Source organism: Prinia subflava, chromosome 10 (genome assembly GCF_021018805.1).
Source record: "Prinia subflava isolate CZ2003 ecotype Zambia chromosome 10, Cam_Psub_1.2, whole genome shotgun sequence".
NCBI lineage: Eukaryota > Metazoa > Chordata > Aves > Passeriformes > Cisticolidae > Prinia > Prinia subflava.
In genome coordinates this window covers 1,848,555-1,871,166 of record NC_086256.1, presented here as the reverse complement: position 1 = coordinate 1,871,166, position 22,612 = coordinate 1,848,555, and the positions used below count along the sequence as shown (strand labels likewise).

Below are 22,612 nucleotides of genomic sequence, written 5' to 3'. Positions count from 1 at the left end.
TTCCAGCTTCACTGACTGATTCTGGCTTTTCTTGACCTCCTCTGAGAGTTCAGGAGCCAGATCCAGTTGGGATTTCTCATTCCTGGGCACCCTGCTGGGACAGCCAGCAGCTGAAGATGGCTCTGGGCACAAACAGCCACCTGGAGATGAAAGCCTGAGGATTCCACTCCCCAACCCATCCCCACCTCCCTCCCTGCCTTTAAGGGATTTAATGAAATGGTGAATACAGTGAATTAGGGATGGGCCTCTTCCTGAAGGATGCCCAATGAAATAGCCCCTGACAGAAGGCAGTGCTCAGGAATGGATTAGGAGAGATTCATCCTAATAATATTAATTTAATTGGATTTTTCAGTCATGATCCCTATTTCAGATTGGAGTAGAATCTTCATTACTCTTAGCCATGGAAACACTGAGTGAGAATAAAATCCCCTTTCCCAGATATGATCCTTATTCCTCATCCCTGCAGCTGGTGGTTACAAAATCATGGGTAACACACTGCTCTGCCTGTGAGTCACTAAAAATGACTTGGAGACAGAATGAAAAATGACAAATTATTGGAGACAGAATCCTGGAATGGTTTGGGTTGGAAGAGCCCTTAAATCTCATCTCATCCCACCCCCTACCATGGCAGGGACACCTCCCACTGTCCCAGGCTGCTCCAGCCCCAGTGTCCAACCCGGCCCTGGACATTGCCAGGGATCCAGGGGCAGCCTTGGCTTCTCTATGTAACAGGAGTTTCACTTCTGAACAATTCCTTTCATATATTCCTGTATTTGGTGGATTCTGGTATGACCAGAGGCAGGACAGCATCAAAATGAACAACTGGAGTGCTGAGGTGTTTTTCACGTTCATTGGTTAGGAAAAGGAGAAGGAAAAAGAGCAGTGGTGTTTTTTCTGAGCTAAACGAAGCCAAACAGGAGATGTTGAAACAGCAGACCCCCACCTTCCTTGTGTCCCTTCCACAGCCAAGCAGGACCTCTCTCCACAATGCTCTGCACCCCTTTCACTGCCCTTCTTTCCTCCCAATCCCAGATTATTTCCTGACGCTGGACGAGCCCATGAACAACATCACCACCACGCTGGGCCAGACGGCGGAGCTGCACTGCCGGGTGTCGGGGAACCCCCCGCCCACGGTGCGCTGGCTGAAGAACGACGCGCCCGTGGTGCAGGAGCCGCGCAGGATCTCGTTCCGCGCCACTCCCTACGGCTCCCGCCTGCGCATCCGCAACCTGGACACCACCGACACCGGCTACTTCCAGTGCGTGGCCACCAACGGCAGGAGGACCGTGTCCACCACCGGCGTGCTCTTCGTCAAGTTCGGTGAGTGCCCTCCTCTTCCTCCTTGGCCGCTCCAGCTCTCGCCTAGGAGAGGGCGGTGATCCGATGATGGATCGGCATCGTGGGATCGTTGGGTTGGAAAAGCCAAATTCGTTAAATTTGTTAAACCCAGGTTGTGCAGAGAGCCCAGGAGTGGCTGCAGCTCTGCTTATTAGAGAGAATGTTGGGAGGGCAGGGCAGAAACATTCCCTGGGATGGAGCGTGGAGAAACAGAGAGCTGAGGAGCCATGGGACAGCCCTGAGGGACACTCTGGGCCCTGTCTGTCCCACAGGGCTGGGGTCTCTGCCCTTTACCCCCATCCACGGATTTCCTCAATAATTGGATCCATGGGAGTGTAGGAACAGCTGTGTTTTCATGGAATCACGGAATGTCCAGGTTGGAAAAAGCCCTTAAGATCCACAAGTGCAGCCAGCGCCATGTTCACCACTCAGCCACGTCCCCAAGTGCCACTTCCACCTGGTTTTTGGACATTTGCAGGGATGGTGACTCCACCACTGCCCTGGGCCACCCATTTCAATCCTTTACAGCTCTTCCCATGATTTTTTTTTCCCCTGATACCCAATCTAAACCTCCCCTGGTACAACGTGAGGCCGTTCCCTCTCATCCTGCCCCTTGTTCCCTGACAGAAGCAGTTTCACACAGATTTCCTAAATAACTGGATCCATGGGAGTGTAGGAACAGCTGTGTTTTCATAGAATCACGGAATGCCCAGGTTGGAAAAGACCTCCAAGGTCTTCAAGTCCAACCAGCACCCAGCAGTACCACCACATTCACCATTAAACCATGTCCCAAGTGCCACATCCATGGTTTTTGAACAGTTGTAGGGATGGTGACTCCACTACTGCCTTGGGCAGACTGTTCCAATAATTTTGGAGGAGAAATTTTCCCAATATCCAATCCAAACCTCTCCTGGCCCAGCCTGAGGCCATTCCCTCTCCTCCTGTCCCTGTCCCTGGGAGCAGATCCCAAATCCCCCCGGCTGTCCCCTCCTGTCAGGAGCTGTGCAGAGCCACAAGGTCCCTCTGAGCCTCCTTTTCTCCAGGCTGAGCCCCATTAATGTGGTACCTGGGTAGATTCAGACCAGAGGAGAAAAACTCCTTTATTCTCAGTGACCTCTGTGTCTGGTGAGTGAGAAATTTCAGCTGGCACTGCAGGCTGAGGGCCTGAGATGAGACACATTTATACCTGTCAGGGAAAATAAGCACTCATTCTCCCAAGTTTATATTGAGATAACTGCCTTCAAAGCTGAGCTTTCCACTCAGGAGATTCCAAACGAGAAACAGGTTTTGTGTGTCTTCTCCTCCTCCACGGTCAGGGGGAAATAATTCACTGAGATGAAGATATTTGCACACAGTCCTGGTTAATCCTCTTTGGAACTGGACAAATAACACACAAGGAATGATGGATGAGATGAGTTTCATCGTCTTTTTTTCATAAATCTCCCATGTTTTCTGATTCCTGATAAGAAATTAATCATTAGATGTTCTCCTACGGCAGTTTCAGGAGGAGGGTGAGCTGCTCACCTGTTTATTGTCCTGGTGTCATGTTCTGCAGCCAATACAGGCTTGTCTTTGGTGCTGAGGGGCTGCCACTCCTCTGTTCAACCACAAAAACCACAGCCAGCACCACAGCCTGGTGCTTTTATCTTTTAAAAGCTTTTCAAAAGCTTCCTGCTCGCTACCTCGCCGTAACTCATCCTGCTGTTTTTCTTCTGTCACTCTTCCAGGTCCCCCGCCAACAGCAAGCCCAGGATCCTCGTAAGTCCTTTCATGTCTCTTCTGTGGGTTCATTAATCTTGCATTTCAGCAGCCAGGAGTTCATTTGTCATTCCGTGTGACAGGAGCACTTTTACATTCTGCTTTTTAAGTCAGATAGGATGGGAATTTATGGTAACTGAGTTATCTGTCTCGCACTTATATTTTCATGTTATCGTGTCAACTCCCATTTCTTACCCCAGACTTCTTAATTTCCAATATTATTACCTTTAGATCCTCTGGTGCCTTCAGTCTGTGCAGTGATTTCAGTGCACCTACAGCTACTTCATCCATGTCACAGCCCAGGCTGGACAATATTTATCACTACAAGCAGGTTTTACTGCCCTGGGGCTTCTTGCTGATTTTCAGGGTCGTAAACTGTGTCTGTCTCTGTGTACCTGCATTAATAACCTGGCTGAAACCTGAGGTTTTGGAGATTGAGCAGGTGGGTGGGAGCAGTGCCTGTTTGTGCCTCAGCTCCCCGAGCTCAGCTTTGGCTCCTGTGGAGGCTCTGAGCATTTCCCACCCTGTACTTTGGCAGTGGGGCTTCTGTCTTGGGCAGTTTTTGAGAATATTCACTTTTCTGTCTGATTTCAAAATATCTGATCAAACCTGCTCAGTGCCTTGTTGTTCCTCAGTGTGGTCTCCAGCTGTCCTGAGGTTTGAAATCAGTTTTGTGGTGCTGCTTATTCACAGCTCCCATTGTGGAAAAATATTGAAAATCCACCTCTCCTGGTGAGGGGAGGGAAACACAGAACCAACTAAACCAGAAAATGAATCCTTAAATGCAATTAATGCAATTAAAAGGGATGTAAAACCCGGGGAATGTGAATGTTCCTGGCTCCTTATGGAAGATCTCCCATGAATTATTGCAGAGGATATAACAGAGGAGAAGCATCTGACCACAAAAGGATGTTGTAGGATGCCCTCTAATGGAACAGCCTAAAATGTGGTTTTATCTTCCCTTGTGAAGGTGCCTGCTGTGGAATCCTGGAGTTTGTTTTGGAAGGGGAGCTCTGAGCTGGGGTTTCAGCTCTCTCTGGTGATTGTGGGGCTCTGGGAAAGGAAGATTCCTGGTGCTGTGGGATTTGGGGGCTGCTGGGCTCTGCAGCTGTTTGGAGATTTAATGAATGAGGTGAGAAAATGGGGATTTGGTGCTGCTCCCACCTAGTTTGGGGTTTCTGAAATTTGTGGGGTTGTACAACACGTCCTTGGTGGTCAGAACCCACGTGAGAGCACAAAGCTGGGCTGGGATTTCACTGCCTGGGCCACTCAGGATTGCCTCACTTTTTAAAACAAAATACATTTGGGAATCTTTTTCCCCATTTCTTTCTTTCTGGCAGAGGTTTGCAGTTTTTTTGCTCCCCTTCCAAAAAAAACCAAAAAAACCCCCACAACTTAACCAGCTAAAATGCACATAATGGATGTGAAAAGGTGAAAAGAAAGGGGTATGTCCTCTTTAATAGTTCATTTTGCAGTTGTGCCTTACAGTTTTGTAACCAAAAAAGATATTTAATCACCCTTCAGTTGCATGTTGTGAAATGCAGGAGGGAAATTACCTCGAATTCTGGTTCTTTGTGTTTGCTGTTCCTCAGTGCAAGGAATATCCTGGGGATTGGATTGTGGGACTCACTCACGTGCAGCCTTCTCCCTGTACAAGTTGAAAAATGAATTTGTAGCTATGAATTTCATTTTGTCTGCTTTTTTTTCTGTGAAAACCAAGCCCATCTGTGGCAGTGTTCAACTCCAGGGTGAGAGGTGAAGTACCTGGCTGACCTCTGGGGAAACACTTTCCTTGGGAACAGTCTGAAAACTCGGCCATAAAATTCAGAACAAAACTGATGGCAACTTCCTGGGCCTGCTGTTCCCATGTCTTTATCAGCCACCCATGAGTGGAAGGTTCTGTCCATTTACAGATTTCATTTGAGGATTGTGTTTTTAAAGACATCCACACTCTCAGCACTTTTCCTTCCATAATTTATAGGAGCAGAGCTCTGCCCCGATGTGATGGCAGAAAAACAGATGGGCCAAGTGTGAATGGGAATGTTCAGTGATGATTTCTCTAAAGGAGACAGGCAGGGATAACACAATAATTCATGGCTGTTGTTTTTGCTGCTTTCCCTGAGCTGTCTCAGAGCCAAAAGTCTGATTTGGAAATCAGTGTGAAGCAAAGGCAGCAGTGCTGTCCCCAGGGACAGCAGGAGCCCCAGGGTGGGCAGCCCTGAACATCCTTCAGGGCTCTGCCCTGTTGGACAAGCTGTGAAAGCCTTGGAATCACCTTCCATGGTCCTGCTCTGCTGTTCTGACTTAGAGAGAAGTTTGGGAGAAACTCCTTTTGTTAAAAAAACCCAAAAAAAGCCCCAAAAAACCCCAAAAAAACAAAAACAAAAAAAACAAAACAAAAACCCGAAAAAACCAACCAACCAACCAAAAAACCCCCAAAAAACAAACAAAAAAAAAACCACAAAAGAAAAGAAAAAAAAAAAAAGGAAAAAAAACAGAAAAAACCAAAACAAAACAAAAACCCCAAAACAAAATCAAAACAACAAGCCCTACTCATGCTTTATAAATAAATCATTATTTTATCTGTGAGTGCTGCAGATGCAGGCCCAGCTCCAGGCTGCTCAGGGGATGTGGGGAGGGCGTCACTGTCCATACCCTTCATCCTTCTTTTTTGTTGGGCAAGCTGGAAAAGCCTTGGAATCAGCTTCCATGATCCTGCTCTGCTGCAATGACTTAGACAGAAGCTTGGGAGAAACTTCTTTTGTTATAAAAAACCAAAAAAAGCCCCCAAAAAAACAAAAACAAAAAACCAAACCAAAACAAAAAAACCCCAAAAAACCTAAACAAACAAACCCCCCCCCCAAAAAAAAAGGAAAAAAATAAAAGAAAAAAACAAAACAAAACCCCCAAAACAACAAGCTCTACTCGTGCTTTATAAATAAATCATTATTTCATTTTTGGGGGCTGCAGATGCAGAGCCAGCTCCAGGCAGCTCAGGGGATGTGGGGAGGGTGTGAATTCCATACCCTTCATCCTTCTTTCCTGTTGGACAAGCTGGAAAAGCCTTGGAATCACCTTCCATGATCCTGCTCTGCTGCTCTGCTTAGCTGGGAGAAGCTTCTTTTGTTTACAAAAACACCCCACGAGCCCTACTCATGCTTTATAAATAAATCATTATTTCATCTGTGGGTGCTGCAGATGCAGGCCCAGCTCCAGGGAGCTCAGGGGATGTGAGGAGGGTGGGGATGCCCGTGTCCCACCCCTGGATGTGTCCCCAGCAGGCAGCTCCAGGCTCTCAGGCTGCTGGAAGAGTTTCCAACACCTGGATGGTGTCAAGGAGGGCAGAGAGGTCGAGGAGCTGTGGCTGGGAGAGGCCACCCTCAGCTGAGCCATCTCCTCCCTTCATCCATGGATTCCTGGATTCAGGTTGAGTTGAGTGGAAAATTCTGGGGAGATCAAAGGCAGCATCCTGGGGGTTCACCCAGGGCTTTGTGCATTCTCTGTGGCTGTGTGTTTGCACTCAAACATTTCACACAATCCCAGAGGGGTTTGGGTTGGAAGGGCTCTCAAAGATCACCCCCTGCCATGGACACCTTCCACTAAAGCAGGAATTTGCACTGCAGACATTGCTGCTCAAAATTTCCCCCAACCCAGATTTTGAACATTATTTTTGAAGCTCCTGTGCTCCACGTCCCTTTGAAACTCACTTTTATCCATCATCCCTGGTTGGTCCCTTAAGGATGTAGGAATGTGTGTCCTCACCTCAGGTGTGGCTGCAGAGATCAGAACCAGAGCAGAACGAGGTCAGAGCACAGCAGATTCCTGGAGATGAGAGAATTCAGTGTAACAACAGAGACCCTTTGCCTGGGAAATGGTTCTGTGCCTCATCTTTGTGTGCTTTTTGTCTCATTCTCCATTGTTCCCGATGCCTGGAGCCTTGGCTTGGTGCTTATCCCAAACTTTACCCACTGCAGCAGAAATCCTGGGCACAAATCCCTGAGATTAGAGGTGCTGGAGCAAGAACTTCCACAGGAGCTGTGGTGAGAAAGAAAAGGAAAATGCCAGGTTACATGGGCTGGTGTAAAACGAGCTGGAAAAACCCTGCTGGAGTGGAATCCAGTGGGAAGGGTGCAGGAAAATGCTCTGTATTTATTATTTATTGTGTTGTGAGCATGTTCTGAAGAGGTTTAACCTGGGTGTGTATGGCAGGGATATATTCCCAAATGGAATATGTACATCCTGGTGCCAATATTCCTCTGGAACGTTCCTTTTGTTCCTCATGGAGCCTCTTCTATATATAAATATCCTAAATATGGCATTGTTTTGTTCTTTATTTAACCACTGGGAACAAGGAGAGGGGAAAAGAGGAGACAAGAGGGCTGTAACTTTAAGGAGCATCTGATTCATAAAATGAAATAGGGTTTGTGATTCCCAGAAATAGCTTGCAAGGCTTGTGAAACCACAAACCCCCCTGGATTCTCCCATCTTTTTCAATGATTGAGGGGTTTTTTTCAATTTTCTTTTAAACTTTCAGCTAAACACATCTGGGTTTTTCAGTAAAACAGATCTTTTGTGCAGTGGCTCTGTGTGCCAGCACGGTTCCTGCAACAAGAAAATGTGTAAGCACTGGCCAGCATCCAGGTGAGGCTCGGCCAACTGCGTGTGTGATTGTGGATTTCAAAGAGGAGCACAGAGACTTTCCTCTTTTGGCCACAGAAGGTAAAATTTAAAGAAAAAAATGCCAATCAAGAGGCCAGAACAGATTCACTGCTCCAGCAGCGTCCTGGGAGCCTCGTCCCTGCGCTCTGCCTGCCAGGCTTGACTCCTGGAATCTTGGAATTCCAGCCCGCCCCACATTTTGTGGCTGGCACAGAAACTCCCTCCTGCTGTTCAGAGATGGAAATTCTGGATGAGGACTGGACACAGTTCCCAGGTGTTTTGGTGTGGGATCTTTTACGCTCCCACTGTGTGCTGGTGCTGCAGCTCATTCCTACAGCTTGTGGGATCTGAGGCACAAGCCTGAAGTGGGATATTCCATGCAAAGGCCAATATAAATATATTTTGGGTGGGATAAAAAGCCCCACGTGGTGCAAGGTTGGAGCCCGAGTGGCTGATGCTGACACAAACCACGTTACGTCCTGCTGGATGACCTCATCCCAGGGAAAAGAATCCTCCCTCAGTCTGCCAGGGCTGGGGCAGGTTATCTGCTGGGAATGTTCCCGGGGAGAGCTGGCCTTGTCCCCTCCACGGGCTCTTTGATGTGCTGCACGCTTATCTCCAGTGCCACTGTCTCACCTTGTCCCTGGATTGCTGTGCCTGGCACTGGGGACAGTGAGGAGTCTGCCCAGGGACAGGGCACGCGGCTTCTTGGGAGTCACGCTCTTGGATTTTCCTCAGCGAGCAAAGAAGGACTGAAAAGCTCTGGGTGAATTGATGCAGAATTTAGGAAGGCACAGTTGTGCCTTGTGTGAGGTGAACTGGCTGCAGAGCATTTGCAGGGTGTTTATCGACCTCAGGGTACTTAGGTAGCTAAATTTACACCTTATCTGGGAACAGCAGGCTCCTGTGCCTCTGTACCTCCCCTTATCTCCCAGACGTGTGGGCAGCTGGGCCAGAGCAGGGTCTGAGGTGTGGCTGAGGGGCCTGAACTGGAGCTGGAGGAGCTGCAGGGCACCAGCTCGGGGGGGATCAGCCCAAACTATTGCAGGAGTGGCCTGAAACAGAAAAGAGAATGGAATCACAGAAGGGATGGCGTGGAAAAGACCTTAAAGTTCATCCAGTGCCAGCCCTGCCATGGCAGGGACACCTCCACTGTCCCAGGCTGCTCCAGCCTGGCCTTGGGCACTGCCAGGGGACAGGGACAGCCACAGCTGCTCTGGGAATTCTGTTCCAGGGACTCCCCACCCTCCCAGCCAGGAATTCCTTCCCGAAATCCAGCTGCTCCTGTCTGCTGTGGCCCTGCATCGCCCATCAGTTCTCACCTGAGCAGTGCTGCAAACAGCCACGTTCTTTGCCATGAAATGGCTAAAATTGCATCTGGTTATGCTGTGGCAAGCCTGCAGCAAAGAAATGGGCCTGGAGCTTGGTGAAAGATTGACCTTAGAAAGTATTTTTGGCTTTTGGAAGGGTATCTGATAAAACCATTTGTGAGATTTCAGCTGAAGGGCTCCCTTATCTGCGGGCAGGGCAAACAGAAACCCCTCCTGGCCACACGTGGCACAGGAGAGAGGCCCAGCCCAGCGTGGAGACTGAATTATCTGAAAACAAATTAATTACAGAGGTGTCAATATTTTTTTAAGCAGGCAGGGAGGAGGGAGTGAGGTGCATTAGAACTTGGGCATGGGGAGCACAAAGGAAAGGCAAACTGAAGAGCTGGCTTGGCTTTCCCTCTGTGCAGGATCACCCACAGCAGCTACAGCTGGATGGGAATAAATGTTTGGGGTGGAGGTGTCCCCTGTGGAATGCTCCAGTCAGGATTGGAGGAGTTTGGGGCTTGTAATTCCATCAGACTTTCACACAAGCAGCTGCACAGTTGGAATTCCCTGACCTGGCATGTGGGATTTGTGGCCAATCCTGGAGACTGAGGGAGTTGAGAGCGAGGATAACATTGAAAGAGGCATTTATGCTGTCATTCTATCTTTATTGCCTTTATTTATGTATCAGTGACTTTATTTATATTCATATTTATAGATATATATCAAGACCTTATTGCTTTTTTTAACCCTGGATCCAGGAAATTCTCAAATCCCCCACAGGGTCCTGGTTATTCATTGGACTCAATGATTTTCCCAACCTTTATAAATCTATGATTCCAAGGGGACTGATAAGCAAAGTACAGATATTGGATAAATTTTCCTTTCTCTAATTGAATATCTCAGTTATCAGTCTTTCCAAAACACTTAAATCCTGTGATGACATAATTTAACCCTGAGTTACAGACTCTGTGTCCATTTTCCTGATTTATTTTAAAAAGGAGCAAAGTGAGGATATTTTGAAGCTTTTGACAACAGAAAGGCAAAAAAATAAATCAGGAAAGGCTGGAAAGTTGCATTACTTCTGCTGGTCATTTCCTCCAGGCCATTGTGCTCATGGAGACATTCTTCAACTATTGTAAAAAATAATAAATATCATTAAGCCCAGTTGGCAGTCTGGGTCTGACTAATAATAAACCCAGGCTTGTGAGTTAAACCAAACAGCCAAACCTGCCAAATATTGTCCCCATGAATGCCTTTGTGTCACCAGAGGCCTTTTCCCACTGCTCTCCCTGCAGAAGCTGTCTGGGCTGGAGTTCATCCCCTCAGGACAGGGACCTGTGTTCCTAAGGCTGCTTGGGAACAAAAATATTGGATTTGATTAAAAACTCAGAGCTTCCAAACTTTGCTTTATTCCCTGTTGAAACGAAGCTGAGACCATCAGGCATTTGTCTCAGAAAATAAAACTTGCACAGCCCCTAACCCAGCGGAGAGGAGGGGGGTGCTGGCTGTGCTTCAGAGCAGAGAATAATCTGCTTTTCCCATATTTCATGTGGTCATTCCAGGTAACAGCTCCTTTGAAGCCAACCCCAAAATCCCTGGTGGAGCTGCTGAAAGCTTGCAGCAGCACTTTGGGCCAAACCACTGGGTTTTTGTGAAGCATTCCAGCGTTCAGGAGGCAGTGTTTGCTCTTTAAGACAGTTTAAATCAAAAAAAAATCTCATTTATCTCTAATCAGAAGGACATTTTAAGTGGCTTAGCAGGATTTCTTTGAGCCTGAGGGCTGTGAGGAAAGAGCTGACAATATTAGAGTGACAATGGGTTTCAGCAGGCCTGGGTCAGCTTTCAGTCCTGGCTTAGCAGAGCCTGGCTTTGGAAGGACTTGGCCTGTGTGTTGTGTGCTCAAAGAGGACAAATAAAAAAACATGTTTTAGAGAGTCCCTGATTCACGTGAGATTAAACCTGATTTTCATTATGCTTGAGACAACACAGGAAAATTACTGATCTGCTGTTTTATTTGTGTGTAAATCCAACCCAGTTCCTTCTTCAGTGGCCTCTCAGCGCAGAGTTGCTAAAATAAAGGTGGGAAGTTTTGTTTTGGGGACAAGGATTGTATTTTACAATGGAAAATTCACCTCAGTCCCAGGCTTTGGGAGCTTTCTGTTCTGTTTGGGGGGGTTGCTGGTCTACCTTATGCAGTTAAGAAATAAAATACAACAAAATTTAAGGTATTTGAAACCAGGTCCTTGATTTCCCTCCCCACCACCCTGGGGTGGGTTCAGAGTCATTCCAAGGATCCAGTGCTGCAGGAAAACACAGAATTTGATTTTCTCTGCTCCCCACTGCCTCTGCTGTTTCACTCCTGGGGAAAGGGCTGTAGGTGGAGCAGAGAAGAAGGGAAATAATTCAATAACCTGGGTGCTCATGGTGTAAAAGGGTGTCTGGCTGTCATGAGTTCAATGTAACTGAGTCAGAAAACTGACAGATGAAATTGTGTCTTAATTTAATGTTCTGAAAGAGGAAATGGAGCTTCTCTTCTGTGGAACGAGTGGTTTTCAAAGTCCTTGTTTTCCTTCAAACCCTGCAGCTTCTGGTGGCCAAATCCTGCTCTGGAACTTTCCTGGGCCTTGGGAGTGGCTGGGTGGAAGGGTGGAATAAAGAACTGCTCACACATTTCAGAACCCACTTGCAATATCTGAGGTCATCTCCGAGGCACACGAGGTGCCATAAGGCCTTAATTAGGAGGGAAATCCTGTTTAAAGGCCTCAAATGTTTCTGTGGTCACAGCAAAATCTCTCACACAAGCCAGCAGGAAAATCTCAGGGGACAAATCTCAATCTCTATCATTTCATTCTTTTACCTCAGTGCCCAGCAGCTGCTGAAGTTCCTTAAACAAATCCTCCTCTGCTCTTTTCGTTCTGTGTTGGTGGGGACCAAGGAAAGGAGGAGCTCTGAGGGACCTGCTGGAGGCTCAGCACATCCAGAGCTCAGCCTCAGGCAGGTTTTTGGTTCATCAAAAATGAATTGAGATGAAACATTTCAAACTTTGCAGTAGTGAAAGCTTCAATCGCTTGTGGTAGGAATTATTCAGGAGAACAAAAAGTAGGAGGAATAATAATAATAATAATAATAATAAATTACAGTTCTGCAAGCACGGGGCACTGGCAGGGGGAGAGGCAGCGTCTGTGGCTCTGTGGGATGGATTTGTTTCCTGTCCTTGGCGTTCTTTCACCCACATGAAAAGTCATCTCTGTCTGCAAGTAAATCCTTTCTTTCCGTGGGCACTTTGGGGTTCTCCTCCCTCTTCAGACACACTCGGTGCTGAGCCTTTGCTGTTTGCCTGCTGAGACATCCCAGGCTGGGATCCAGGGCTGGGAGCGGGACCTTGGCTTGTCCCTGGAATCCCTGTCCCAGCTGGGAGCTGGACACTGCAGAGCTTCCCTCCCTCTCACAATCCAGGAATTCAGAAAGGGACATTAAATCTCGTCCCATGGGCAGGGACACTTCCACTGCCCCAGGCTGCTCCAGCCTGGCCTTGGGCACTGCCAGGGATCCAGGGGCAGCCACAGCTGCTCTGGGGACCTGTGCCAGGCCTGCCCACCCTCCCAGGGAACAATTCCTGCCCAATATCCCATCCAAACCTATTCTTTTTCAATTTAAACTCATCCCAAGCTCAATTTAGATTTTACTCCAGGCTTCTGCAGCCTTCAGGAGAACCAGTGTTGGAGCAAGTGTTTATTCAGCCTGGTATAACCATTAAAAGTGGGAATAAATCTGTAGTGACCCAAGGGGCTTCCATGACTTCAGCAGGGTGTAAAAGCTTGGGAAGGAGTTTTCCTACGAGGATAACCTCACTGCTCAGCCAGCCTGTGTGTAGTTACTGCTCCCTCCCCGTCTGTGTAGCTCCATCACAAAGTCCTGCAGTGCAAGGGAGAAGATTATAAGGTGTTACATTATTTATCCTGATAATTAAAACCATTCCTGACGTTCCAGCTCTGGCTATTCAAAGCAATAACCCCGGGCCACCTCAAATACTGTAAAAGGAGTTAATCATCCATTTCTGAGTGTGTCAACTTTATGGATCTTGTTAACAGGAAAACATGCCTGGTTACCTGGGTGAGGAAGGAAAGCACTTATCATCCGAGCTGGTGTTTGATGCTGTTCCTGTGCCTGAGCCAGCCAGGACCAGTGCTCAGCAAAAACCAATCACAAACCTTACCCTGCTGTAGTTCTCCAGCCAAACTGCTTGTCCTGGTGAATTAATTTTAAACAAATAGATTTTCTTTCCTTCCTGATTTTGCTCCAGATGAATGGACACATTCTTTTGCCACGGTTCTGCCCAGCAATTAGCACCAAGAACACTTTGCAGGCCAGTCCCCTTTCCAGGGTCACAGCTGGATTAGAGATTTGGAGGGCCTAAAGCGAGGAGGGACCATTGCAGTCCCCACTGCTGTAGAATTTCTCTCTGGGTATGGCTCAGTTTGGGTGATTTGCAATTAACTGGGGCACATCTTTGAGGAAAAAAACCCTGTCATGTTGATTTTATCTGCCTTTAACTTCTGAACATGAATGGGGGTCAGAAGCCCCTTTAGGATCCTAAATGTGCAGCCCCTCTTCCCTTTACATCCCAGCTTTGACTCTGCCAGAGGGACCCTGCGAGGTCTCATCTCCGTGAGCTCCTGGGCACTGTCCCAGCCCTGTCACCTCCTCTCTCCTGGGTTCTTTGGGCTCCATTCCAGCCATTCCCTGGTTTGTGAGGTGGGGAAGGCCGGCAGCCCTGGAGGGATTTGGGTTTTCCCAGGATGTGTGTGAGTACGGACAGCACACGATATCCCACAGAGATCGTGGAGAGGCTTCTCCCACAGTGCTGGGGTGGAAATTGCCTCAACCTGCCTGAGTCTGAAAGATTTGGCTTTAGCAGTTCCTCTCTAATGTTTTCTTTAACCACTTTTGGAGCAGAGTGTGTGTGTAAATGATATTGTAAATTTTAATTTTAATTTTAGTGTAAATTTTATTGTGTGTAAATGATAAATAAATGCCTTTAACTCTGCATTATTGGTGACAGTTCCACCATTTCCATCTTGTGAGAAAAAAATATGAATTACAGCAGAAACTCTTCACCTTGGACTTGAAAGCATCATGAAACCTCTTTTGCACCACTGGCAATTTTGGAAATCTCCTTGTCTGACTTCTGCTCCTCTCAGTAATTTTTCAGCATTTATTTCAAATTTGGTGGTGTCAGTTTTTCCTCCCCAATGGGCACCAAGGAGTATCAGATGAGAATTTGCCCTTCCAGGAGTGTTCCCATCTTTTGGAAACTGGGAAGGAGCAAAAGATAATGGGAGAAAATACAATTCCAGCAATGCTAAAGGTGAGGGAAGGGGAGAAGAACCCTGAGAGCTGTTTGGGGCATCAGGAGCTGCAGCTCTTCGAGGGTCTGATCTCAGCTCCGTGGGGATAAACCTGAGGAATTCCGTGGGCTTCAACTCTGTATTTTTCCATGAATAACATGGATTGTTACTCCATCCTTGGCACTGCAGACAAAACAGGCAATCGTGGCCTTGCCAAAATAAAGTTCCTTGGCTGCATCAAAGGAGCAGCAGGGTGGGAATATCAGGGTTTCCTTTGATTTTCAGCTCTATACGGCTCTGCTGCATGGGTGGGGTGTGCCTGCCCTTTAAATGGTGTCTGGCTAAATCCTCGAATTTTTTATGCAGTTGCAAAATCCGTGTTTTATATTACAAGACCACGATAAGAGTGAGTATTGATCTGAGAATTTCACCCACTCCGAGATAAAACCCAGCTTTTAAATTTGATCCAGTGCAATGCTCGAGTGTGCCAGAACAGATGTTATTAAAACAAGGCTCTAGAAACAAGTCTGTTATCTTAAATAATATTTTTCCAGTGGGAGAATGCATTAATATCAGCCATATCGTCCATCTGAGCTTATCAATCACAATTAATTTCAGATTTGGAGCTGAAATGTTGGTGGCACAGGTAGGAAGTCTGGCAGACGTGCTTTAATTTGCTTTAATTTGCATCAAAGCACCCCAATAATCACGTGTAAAATGCCTTAAAAAGTTGTGATCCATTCCCAGTGGCACATTACCATAATTCCCACTAATGCAAACCTCGAGGGGATTCCTATTCTCAATTGCTGGCTCACTGGAATAATAAAATAAAACTAAATAAACCAATTGGGATAGTTTTATGTGTTGGGAAATATCAATAAATTTCATATCCTAAAACTTTGACAAATCCAAAAAAAAAGTTCATTTTCAGCCACATGAATTGTAAAAAGTGCTTGTTCTGGGGGACAAAAAATGGGGTTTTTTCACCTTGAATACCAATTATTGGCTGTAAAAAGGCTGTGAAGGGACAGCCTTTGAGATGCTTTCTACAGACTGGGCTTTTCCTTCAGTTGCTCACACAATTTAAACTTTTACAGTTTCAAACTGGTTGGCATTGAAAAATTAGATGTTTCAAACAAAAAAAACACCAAAACCAAAACAAAATAAAAAACACAAAAAAAACCACCTCAAACCCCCCCAAAAAAGACAAAAAAGAAGAAGGGTTTAGAATTTACTTAATAATTATTTTAATGCTGCTGCCAGAAAACAGGCAGGAAGGTGTGCTGGAACAGATTCACTTTTTGGGCTAACATGAGAAAGGGGCAGTGACTGGCTGGGTTTTTTCCTAGAATCTGAAGTTTTGGGAGGGATTTGTCCCATTTTTGAGTAGAAAACTGCCCATTTTTCACAATTCTTTCCTGGATTTTCAGAATTTAGGGCCGGGTGTCCTTCTCGAGGCTAACCAAAATGCGAATATTCTGAATATTCCAGTGGCTCCTGGAGTGTGGTTGCTTCACTCAGGTCCGTGCAGCCCCCGGATAGAGGGAAAATGTTTTTAAGGAAAACAAAGAGGTTCTCTCTGTGCCTTATCCCATTTCCAGGAGGGCACCGAGGGACGCTCTCCATCTCCACTGGAGCCGATTTTCCTGTGTTTGTTGTCTCAAGAGGGAGTTTCTTATCTGCAAAAGGATCTTTCCCACTTTGGTATGGGTGGGGATGGCTTTTCAAGCTCCGGCAATTCCCAGCTGAGGAATTTTGTGTGGCAGGCGATGGATTTATGGTGGACCTGCAGTTTGTGTGAACTTCCAATGTTTTCACAGTTGGGAGGCTTGGCCAAGGAATTCAGTGAGACCAACGGGTTAAAATGAGTTTGGATTTACCCCCAGCTCAAGTTTGTGATGCTCCTAAACCCAACAATCCCAACTGCAGGAGGAAAAATCCGTGTTCCCACCCAGGCCTAACTCCCAGGAAGGTTCTTGAGGAAAATCTGCTGGATTTTCTTAAAAGAATCCCGAATTTCATGGAGCCACAGGATTGTTTAGCTTGGAAAAGCCCTCTGAGATCGAGTCCAGCCACCGCTGCCCCACGTCCCCAAGTGCCACATCCACAGGGATTTTGGATCCCTGCAGGGATGGGGACTCCACCCCTGCCCCACTCCCAATGCCTGATCACCCTTTCCATAAAAAAATTCTCCCAATATCCAGCCCAAACCTCCCCTGGCACAACTGGAGGCTGTTCCCTCTCACCCTGTTCCATGGGAGCAGAGCCTGACCCCCCTGGCTGCCCCCTCCTATCAGGGAGATCTTCTTATCAGTGAAATAAAAAGAGAAATAAACCAGCTAACTTTGCTAACTTCGAGCTTGCTGTTATTTTTGCAGCAGTTGTGGACTCCATTTATTGATGGGTGCAAATTTCTGGTCAAATAATGGCTTAAACAAGCTAACATTATAGGTATTGTTTTTAATTAACTTGTGCTGAGGCATGTGTTTCACTTTTAATTCAAGTGTCAGGTTTGTGAAGTCTGTTTCTCATCATGCGTAGGGTTAAAATATTAGGTCACCAGAAGAAAGAACTATTTGAGGCACAGAAGACAAATTAAATGTTAGGAGGAAGGAGAGGGGAGGGAGGAGCAGAAATAGAGCTGTGACTCCAGAAAATAAGGGAAAGAAGGAGAGAGCTAGGGAGAAATAAAATGGGCTGAAACTGATTTTGTGGGGTTCAATATTGCAGGTTTTTCTATCAGTTTGGAAGAGTTCAAAGCTGTATTTGCACTGTCCTGGTACCCAGGAAGGGTTGGGATTTTGCTTTCTAGAACATCAGAATCTGAGTTTTCAAATTTAGGGCTGGGCAGCCTTCTCAAGTCTAACCAAAATGTGCATAATTGGGCCCTAAATTCTGAATATTCCCTCCCAGCTGGGAGGGATTTGGACAAAATAAATTGGAGGACGTGGCCAAGCTCTTAAAGGACATCTCTCCCTTTGCCTTGGTGTCCAGCTTCCCTGCAGCGTGTGGGACATGGAGGAGGAGGGGATGTGCTCCAGGCCCATCCATCCCCTCCCAGGCCCCTCAGACCCTCAGCCACGAGGTCTGGGGTGGCTCAGGCAGAGCAGCTGCAGCTCTGTGGGCTGGAGCTGCCCATCCCTCCCTCCCTCCATCCCTCCATCCCTCCATCCCTCCATCCATCCCTCCATCCCTCCCTCCATCCCTCCATCCCTCCATCCATCCCTCCATCCATCCATCCCTCCATCCCTCCATCCATCCATCCATCCCTCCATCCCTCCCTCCATCCCTCCATCCCTCCATCCATCCCTCCATCCATCCATCCATCCATCCATCCATCCATCCATCCATCCATCCCTCCATCCCTCCATCCCTCCATCCATCCCTCCATCCCTCCCTCCATCCCTCCATCCCTCCATCCATCCCTCCATCCATCCCTCCATCCATCCCTCCATCCCTCCATCCATCCATCCATCCCTCCATCCCTCCATCCATCCCTCCACCATCCCTCCATCCATCCCTCCATCCCTCCATCCCTCCCTCCATCCCTCCATCCATCCATCCATCCATCCATCCATCCATCCCTCCATCCCTCCATCCCTCCATCCCTCCATCCCTCCATCCCTCCCTCCATCCCTCCATCCATCCATCCCTCCATCCATCCATCCATCCATCCATCCATCCATCCATCCATCCATCCATCCATCCATCCCTCCATCCCTCCATCCCTCCATCCCTCCATCCCTCCATCCCTCCATCCCTCCCTCCATCCATCCCTCCATCCATCCATCCATCCATCCATCCATCCCTCCATCCCTCCATCCATCCATCCATCCCTCCATCCATCCATCCATCCATCCATCCATCCATCCATCCCTCCATCCATCCATCCATCCATCCATCCATCCATCCATCCATCCATCCCTCCATCCCTCCATCCATCCATCCATCCATCCATCCATCCATCCATCCATCCATCCATCCATCCATCCATCCATCCATCCCTCCATCCCCACCTCCTCTGGAGCTCCGTGCCCCACGAGAGGTGGGCGAGGGGTGGGTGAGACCCCTGCAGCTCCAGGAGGGAATCCAGCACTAGGGAAGGGAATTTTCTCCGTGTTTTCTCCTCTGAGAGAGGAGACAACCTTCAGCACGTGTAATCTTATCCCTCTTGACTGCTCTTCAAATATTTCACCTTTTTTTCTCCCCCTCTGCGTTTCGAAACTTGGACGAGCCAAGCTTCCAAACGTAACCTTAAAACAGCTCTGTCAAACAAAACAGCAGTGCCAGGAGTTTCCTGCCATTCCCTAACTCTGAGCAGATGATTTGCAGTTTATCCTGAATAATGATGTCAGGAATCTGCCAGGAATGATCCAAGCCCCGCTCCCAGGGTTGTTCCCTGACCAGCTGCAGCTGCTGAGCCCTCCCAGCCTGCAGGGAATGCCCTTGGGCCTTGCAGGAGTTGTGTCAGCAAGGGGACAGTTCAAGTGTTTAGGAGGAAAAGAACATCTCTGAAGCTGAATCTCAGGGCTGGTTTTATGATTTTTGGTCAATATTTAGCTTTAATTCATGGCCTCAGTGCTGGCCTGGGCTCCCTGGTGCCATCCCACTGCAAATCCGTTCAACCAGCATCCCAAACCAGCAGGAATTCTGGATTATTTACCCATATCTGGACTGGAGACATCATTCAAAGCAACCCTCAGTCTGAACAGTGAGGTAACAACCAAGTAAAGCAATTCCTTAGGCAGATCTCATTTAATTATTGGCATTTTTTCATCACAGAGTCCTAGAATGAGGAGAACATTAAAGATCATTTTATTCCAACCCCTGCCAGGAGCAGAGACACCTTCCACTATCCCAGGCTCTACTATTATTATTATTAATAGTAATAATTATTATTATTATTATTCAGAGGTGCTCTGGGACTCTATAATGATGTTAAAGCACAGCATTATGAATTTTTAACTTTCTACCTCTGCTTTCCCATTTCAGCCCTGGCCGCCTGTGCCTTTAAATGGGTGTCAAACAGCAACAGCTTTTACTCCCCAAAACTCTTCCCTAAATTACACAGTGACGTGGAAGTCTGGGCAGTTCTCTTCTTTTTGCAAAGTGAAATGCAGAAATTCGCTGAAATATATCGTTGAAACAGAGCCAAGGTGTTCCCATTTTCCAAGCGAGGCACAGGCAACTGGGCTTTGCTCTTTGGAAAGTATGAGAGAATTTTTATTCATCTGTTTGCTTTAAGGGAGATCTGCCAAGTCAAACCCCTTTCATTTCATCCTGTGTGAAGCTGGAACACGAGGAGGGAAGAAAATATAATTTATTTAACAATGTGCAAGTAATTTATACAGAGAGGGGCACTGGGTGTACGGAACCATAAAATAATTTATTGATACACCTTGTAATCAATGGCAAGACAAAATGTCTTTCATTTTGTCAGTGAGAAAAAACGTCTGCAGTCTTCACCCAGAGCCAAAACTTTTCCATCTCCACTTGCTAGATCTGGGAGATAATTGAAAATTTATTTGCTTCTGCTCTTCATATTGGTTAATTCTCATAAATCAACCTTTCACTGCATTTATACCTAAATTCATGCTGGGTTTTGGACACTCAGGGCATTTGGGACTTTGTCTTGCCTGTTCTGTTCCCTGCTTTGGCCATTTTTGCTCAAGACATCCAAATTAGTCCTGGATTTATGATTCTTTCTTGCAAAGTACTCATTTAAATCCTTCTTAAGCAAAAAGGGGAAAAGAGAAAGAAAGAAAAAGGGAGGGAAAGGAAAGGAAAGGAAAGGAAAGGAAAGGAAAGGAAAAGGAAAGGAAAGGAAAGGAAGGAAAGGAAAGGAATGGAAAGGAAAGGAAAGGAAAGGAAAGGAAAGGAAGGAAAGGAAGGAAAGGAAAGGGAAAGGAAAGGAAAGGAAAGGAAAGGAAAGGAAAGGAAAGGAAAGGAAAGGAAAGGAAAGGAAAGAAAGGAAAGGAAAGGAAAGGAAAAGGAAAGGAAAGGAAGGAAAGGAAAGGAAAGGAAAGGAAAGGAAAGGAAAGGAAAGGAAAAAGAAAAGAAAGAAAGAAATCCATGGGGTGTGGTAGGAATGACCACACAATGACAGCATCTCTGGAATATGCATTTTTAATATATTGGATTGTAAAAATAAATACAACATGATCTCACAGATTCGGGTTTTCTATCAGTATATTCAACACTTCTCAATGAACTCACATTAAAGCCTGCTTACAAAGCCTTTGCTGAACTGAGTTCCTGGACTCGTTGGCATTTGCTGGAAATGTTTAAATTTGGGCGATTTCTTGTAATTTAGAAAAAGAAAATTTGAGATGTTGGGAGGTGGAGTTTGCCAGAGAACCTTGCAGGGATGGTTTGTGGGTTTGTGTTCAGGAACCACTTGCAGTGGGGCTGGTACCACCGAGCCCCTCCAGGCTAAGTGTGAAGCAATAAAATCAATGTTGCAATCTGATTGTTAATGCTCCTCTGCTCTGCCTGCTTTGCGTGGGGATGCCCAAAAAGCTGCAGAGGCAGAAGTTGGGCCCAGAGTCAGAAAGGAGCTGCTCTGGAGGGGGATCAGCCTCGGGATTCACGGGAGCTTCAAGCCAGGAGCAGCTGAGATCGAGATGGAATCGGAGAATGGGCTGGGCTGGGAGGGATCTTGAAGAGATTTTGGACACCCTTCAAAGCTCCTCCTCAGTTTTCTGTGAGCTCTGAGCTTTCAGATCCTCGGGGACACCTGAGCACGGTGTAAATGAATCCTCGGTGCTATTCTTACACCCAGCCAGAGGTGTTGTCACACGGAGAAGTGCAGCAGGATCCAAAAGCAGTGGGCAAGCTCCAAGATCAACATCCAGGCTGGAAATATCGACAGGGCGAAAGAGAAAACAGAGTGGAAACCAAACCTGCAAAGAAGGGCTCTAGAAGCCCTGCGGTGCTGAATCTGGGGGCTTGCATTGACTTTCAGTTCGTTAGGACTTAATCATTAGGATTTAAACTGGTCTGTAAATGTTAACACGTTAATTGCTGGGTCAGGCCTAATTTCCATCCTGCTGGAGCCAAAGGGACCCTTCCTTGTGCGGGATCAGGATCAAGAGGCAGAAACTCACCCGAGCGGGATGCGGTGATTCCTCACGCAGAGCAGGTGAGGAATGCCAAACTGCGGGAAAGGAATGCGGGCTCAGCCTTGAGCCCAAGAAACCGAGAGCTGTGTTCAAAGCCAAAACCTGATAATGGCTGCGTTTAAAGCCAAAAACTGATAGGTGTATGTTTAAAGCCAAAAACTGATAGGTGTGTGTTTAAAACCAAAAACTGATAGGTATGTGTTTAAAACCAAAATCCTATTGCTGTGTTTTAAACAAAAACCCTATTGCTGTGTTTAAAACAAAAAATTCAGAGCTGTGTTTAAAGCCAAACCTGATAATGGCTCCGTTTAAAACCAAAAACTGATAGGAGTGTGTTTAAAACCAAAACCCTATTGCTGTGTTTAAAACAAAAAATTCAGGGTTGTGTTTAAAGCCAAACCTGATAATAGTTGTGTTTAAAGCCAAGAACTGATAGGTGTGTTTAAAGCCAAAAAGTGATCGCTGTGTTTAAAGCCAAAACGTGATCTCTGTGTTTCAAGCCAAACCTGAAAATAGCTGTTTTTAAAGCCCAGGCGCTGCCAGGGGGCAGCAGGAGGTGGGGAATGTGTTTGAGCTGCGGGAGCCCTTCATGGTTTTGTGGCTTTCGTGTGGGGCTCCGGCTCTGGGTTTGGATGGATTTGGATGGGTTTTGGATGGGTTTGGATGGGTTTGGATGGAGTGTCTGGAAAGCAGAGGGCGATCCCCTCGGCAGCATCTGCTCAGGGAAAGGGTGTGGGAGAGCCGTGGCTGCTCCCCAAACCCGCTGTGCTGTGGGGAGCTGCTGTTCCACAGAGGAACCTCCCAGCCCTTTTTTTGTCCCCAGGTCCCCCGCAGCAGGGTTCAGGGGACTGCGGAATCTCAGCGTCCCTCTGGCATACCCTGATGCTCCTGTTCCTTTCGTTTGTTTTACCCTTCTGCCCCATTATGGAGCTGATTGCCAAAACAATCCTAAACAGTTCCTGCTCCTCATGAGGTACTAATCTGCGATTTTCCCTGTGTGAATTCCTCTGGATGCAGCCCCAGGGCACGGCTGGAGGCATCCTGGCCCTTCCTCTCCTGAGATTATCTGCAG

At 47.0% G+C, this 22,612-nt stretch overlaps 1 protein-coding gene across 1 annotated transcript in view; it reads left to right on the top strand.

Annotated features, from left to right (window-relative positions):
* ROR1 (receptor tyrosine kinase like orphan receptor 1) overlaps positions 1-22,612 on the top strand; it is a 150,174-nt gene that overhangs the window by 110,780 nt on the left and 16,782 nt on the right. The window contains exons 3-4 of the mRNA XM_063406907.1: positions 1,033-1,320; positions 3,066-3,096. Of these exons, the coding sequence (XP_063262977.1) occupies positions 1,033-1,320; positions 3,066-3,096 (319 nt within the window). The remainder of the gene's footprint in view (positions 1-1,032; positions 1,321-3,065; positions 3,097-22,612) is intronic.